The sequence below is a fragment of the Frankliniella occidentalis genome, unplaced genomic scaffold, assembly GCF_000697945.3.
Source record: "Frankliniella occidentalis isolate FOCC.00 unplaced genomic scaffold, Focc_3.1 Scaffold866, whole genome shotgun sequence".
NCBI classification, from domain to species: Eukaryota; Metazoa; Arthropoda; class Insecta; order Thysanoptera; family Thripidae; genus Frankliniella; species Frankliniella occidentalis.
In genome coordinates this window covers 42,593-46,179 of record NW_026267974.1, presented here as the reverse complement: position 1 = coordinate 46,179, position 3,587 = coordinate 42,593, and the positions used below count along the sequence as shown (strand labels likewise).

At 63.3% G+C, this 3,587-nt stretch overlaps 1 protein-coding gene across 1 annotated transcript in view; it reads left to right on the top strand.

The window, feature by feature from the left end:
* The first annotated feature begins 1,397 nt into the window (after positions 1–1,397).
* Positions 1,398–3,587, top strand: part of LOC113207132 (protein singed) — a 24,814-nt gene continuing 22,624 nt past the window's right edge. Inside the window, exons 1-2 of the mRNA XM_052275744.1 lie at positions 1,398–1,607; positions 1,694–1,984. Coding sequence (XP_052131704.1) covers positions 1,431–1,607; positions 1,694–1,984 — 468 coding nt within the window. The 5' untranslated portion in view covers positions 1,398–1,430. The remainder of the gene's footprint in view (positions 1,608–1,693; positions 1,985–3,587) is intronic.

Sequence of the window (3,587 nt, the reverse complement as noted above, 5' to 3'; positions counted from 1 at the left end):
AGTATAATCTCGGTCCAGGCAGGCGGGACTTATCTCCTTGCACTTACCTCGCGGGCAGGAGGGCCGCGGGCTTGGCGCCGAGCGCGGCGGGGTCCACGACGCCCCCCACGGGGAGGGTGGCGCAGCTGCAAACGCCCGTGGCGCCCGAGGTACAGCTGCATGGGCGCGCCCACCCTGGCCGTCGTGCTCCAGGCGAGCAGGCATTCAAGCCGGCCAATATGTACTGCAGCTTTTCCTGGCGCGCTGCTGCTCTGCTGCGGCTATTTCGGCGAGTTTTCTCCAGCAGCAGCAGCGCCGACGAAACAGTTTGGTGTGTGCTGCTCGCGGAAGAGAAGGCAAAGTGGGGTCTGGCGGCGCCGGCCCATTGTTCCATGCATGCGATGACTACATCGTGGCCCCGGCCGGAGCGGCGGCGGGGCGCGGGGCGGGACGCGGCATTTGGCCCTCCTGCGCGAGGCTCTGCTTGGTCTGTGCGGGGCCCTCGGGTGGGGCTGCGCCGGGCTGCACCGGGCTGCGCTCCGCAGGGGGGGAGCAGCGATTAGCATTCTCGCCTCCTCCTCCCCCCCCCCCCCCCCCCCCTCCCCCCCCCCCCCCCCTCCTCTCTCCCCTTCCCTTCCTGGAATCCACTCCTGGAAGCGTTGCACAGGGCGGCGCGCGCAATGGGACCTCATCTTACTGGAGCCCTGCCTGCCCTGCGGCGCCACGTAACTCACGGCCTGCTCCAGGGCCTGCAGGGCCCCCAGGGCGCCGCTGCTGCGGCCGGCCCGGGCCGCGCATGTTGACCGCGGTCATGGTCGGCCTTATCTCGCAGCAGGCAGGTCCCGGTTCCGCCTGCCCCGGAGCGACTCGGGCAGGCAGACCAGGTATTTTAAGTGCCGGCACAAGTCATCGCTACTTTCGCCAGCTGTCCTCCCATCCCATAGGGCTTATCTCTTGATATTTCTCCGGGGCCGGCCACGCCCTTTCCCGCCACGCCCCGCCACGCCACGACCCAATCCGGTGACAATCTGCTTGATAGCATGTTGACCCCTCCTCTGCCCCCCTTTTTGCCCCCTTCACCTCTACCCCACTCCTCTTGCCCCCCTGCCTGCGGTAGGTCGCAAGGCGCGCGCTCGCGGACCTGCGGTCTCCTGGTCCAATCAGCGACGTGATACTTTGATTTTATTATTGGACGGAAAGCCTTGACGAAGGTCGTTTGTTCGGCCGTGCGGGAAGTTTGTCTCGGCATGTCATTAAACTTTTTATAAAACTCCGCTGCTGAAGGAAATATAGCGTATCCGTCGTATCTTCCGCTAGAGTTTGCAATCAAAGTTCCTCCATAAAAGTACTGGTTTCGATACGGCATCGCGGTGGGGACCGCTCCCGCATGTAAAATAAATCTGGAGCTGGGCTCTGAATCCCTGTCGTTTTGATGCTGTTGCAGCTCCAAGATGAACGGCGTCAACGGCATGAACGGGCATAACAACGAGCTCAACGGGCACGGCGAGCTCGCGAACCAGAAGGGCTGCTGGACCATCGGCCTCATCAACAGCAAGTTCCGCTACCTCACCGCCGAGACCTTCGGCTTCAAGATCAACGCCAACGGCGCCTCCCTCAAGAAGAAGCAGGTCGGTGTCCAGGGCGGGACTGTCCCGCGGCGGTAGCTCGCGAGAGTGTAAAGTTTTGTGATTGTAATGTGGCTGACTTTTGGCAGGTGTGGACGTTGGAGCCGGCTGCCGGCGGCGACTCTGTCATCTACCTGCGCTCGCACCTCGACAAGTACCTGGCCGTCGACTCGTTCGGCAACGTGACGTGCGAGTCGGACGAGAAGGACGCGGGCTCCCGCTTCCAGATCAGCGTCGCCGACGACAGCTCTGGCCGCTGGGCGCTGCGCAACGTCGTGCGGGGCTACTTCCTGGGCGCCTCCGCCGACAAGCTGACCTGCACCGCCAAGGCCCCCGGCGAGAACGAGTTCTGGCTCGTGCACCTGGCCGCCCGCCCGCAGGTAATGTCCCCCAGATAAGGTACATAGAAAACAAAAGTTTTCGGCGTGGCGTTACGTACCGGATGTATCAGGGGCCGTCCCCAAAGTACGTTCGTCATTCGCCGTCTGACAAACTGCCAAGTTCAGCTCTCTTACCGCCTGGTGGGTAGGCAACACCTCGCCTGCAGTGCGTGCGTGTATTGCGGGATGGCCTGCCTTGAGTCTCGCAGGCGCCGAACTGCCGAACTCCCGCACTTTGCCGGATGAATCCGAGGGAAAAGGGACGTACTTACTGGACGACCCCTCAGTTTCAGAGACTACGACTCAGTGTTGCCCTCTCGAGGGTAAGGCGCCATGGCCCCTGTACCTCTAAAGTGTATGGTGTTGTATTCTCTGATAGATCCGGCACGTTCCCCCAAAACAACCATTTGTCAACTTCTCAATATTTCAAGACCATTTCTTTCTGGTCCCTCTTGATTATTCTTCTTTTTATAACCCGCTCTTTTTGGGCCCGGTCCTTCCCTGCGATTGGAGCCGGCCCGGCCGGGGTCGGATTCCTCCTAATGTGGCTGCCGGGCAATCTAGCGGGTCCGGCCGGAGGTGGAATTGGACGCGAGAGGAGCGCGATATAGCTTCATCTGGGATGAGGCCGCTTTGGCTGCCGTGGCCAGCTGGGCACAGCCGCGGCAGCTATGGATGCTGCTGGCCGGCGTCCGAGAGCTAAACCTGATCGGCGGGACGCAGCCCGCAGCAGCAGCAGCAGCAGCAGCAGCAGCAGCAGCAGCTGCAGCAGCATAGGGCATCGCGCACGACGGAACCCGTTTGCCAGAGCGAGGAGGGCAGAGCAGCGCCCGTTATTGGTGTGAATTGCGCGCCGGGGCTCCGGATTGGATTGGGCCGCTCAGCCCCTCGACGCCACCACGGCCCCGCCCGACTGCACCGGCCCTGCCCCGCAGCCCTGCCCGGCCAGGCGCAGCGCGCAGCCACGCCGTTTCCATGCCCTTTGCGCGCCGGCCGGGGCCGCTTGGGAAGTGCCTGACATTCAGGGTGTCACTGTCGCGACTGAAATACCAGGCGGCTCTTGCTCGGCGCACCAGCCCTGTTGTGTGGTGTGCCCCCTTCTGCCTGGCGGGCTGGGGCCCAGGCCCTGCTGGGGCCCCGGGGCCCCCGTTGGGGTAGGGCGGGCGCGCGGTGCGCTGAGTCACCGCCGGCGCACCGGGCAAGAGCGCCGCCTCCCAGGGCGTGCCATCAACGTCACGAAATGAAAAATATCGTCGGGGAACATTTAACTTGATGAAATATGGCGCTGCTCGGTTCCACCTCATTTCGGTGTCCCGCGAGGAGTGCAGTGGGGCGCGGGGCGCGGCGGGGCGCGGCTCTGCGTTGCCCTGAATGGGATTAGATGAGACTACAGAGCACGCGGCCCGTTACGGACAGCACTGGCGGCTGCAGGGGCTGCTCGGAGCAAGAGGAGTATTATTTCATACTTGTCGGACATCAGCGTCGCTGCCACCCCGTGTTTCTGGGCGTCGTCGTCAATTCTTGAAGCCTAAAGCGCGGGGCCGGCCGATACCGCTCGGCTCTGCGGGGTATTTACTTAACTCTTAACGAGGGGTTGGGGCGG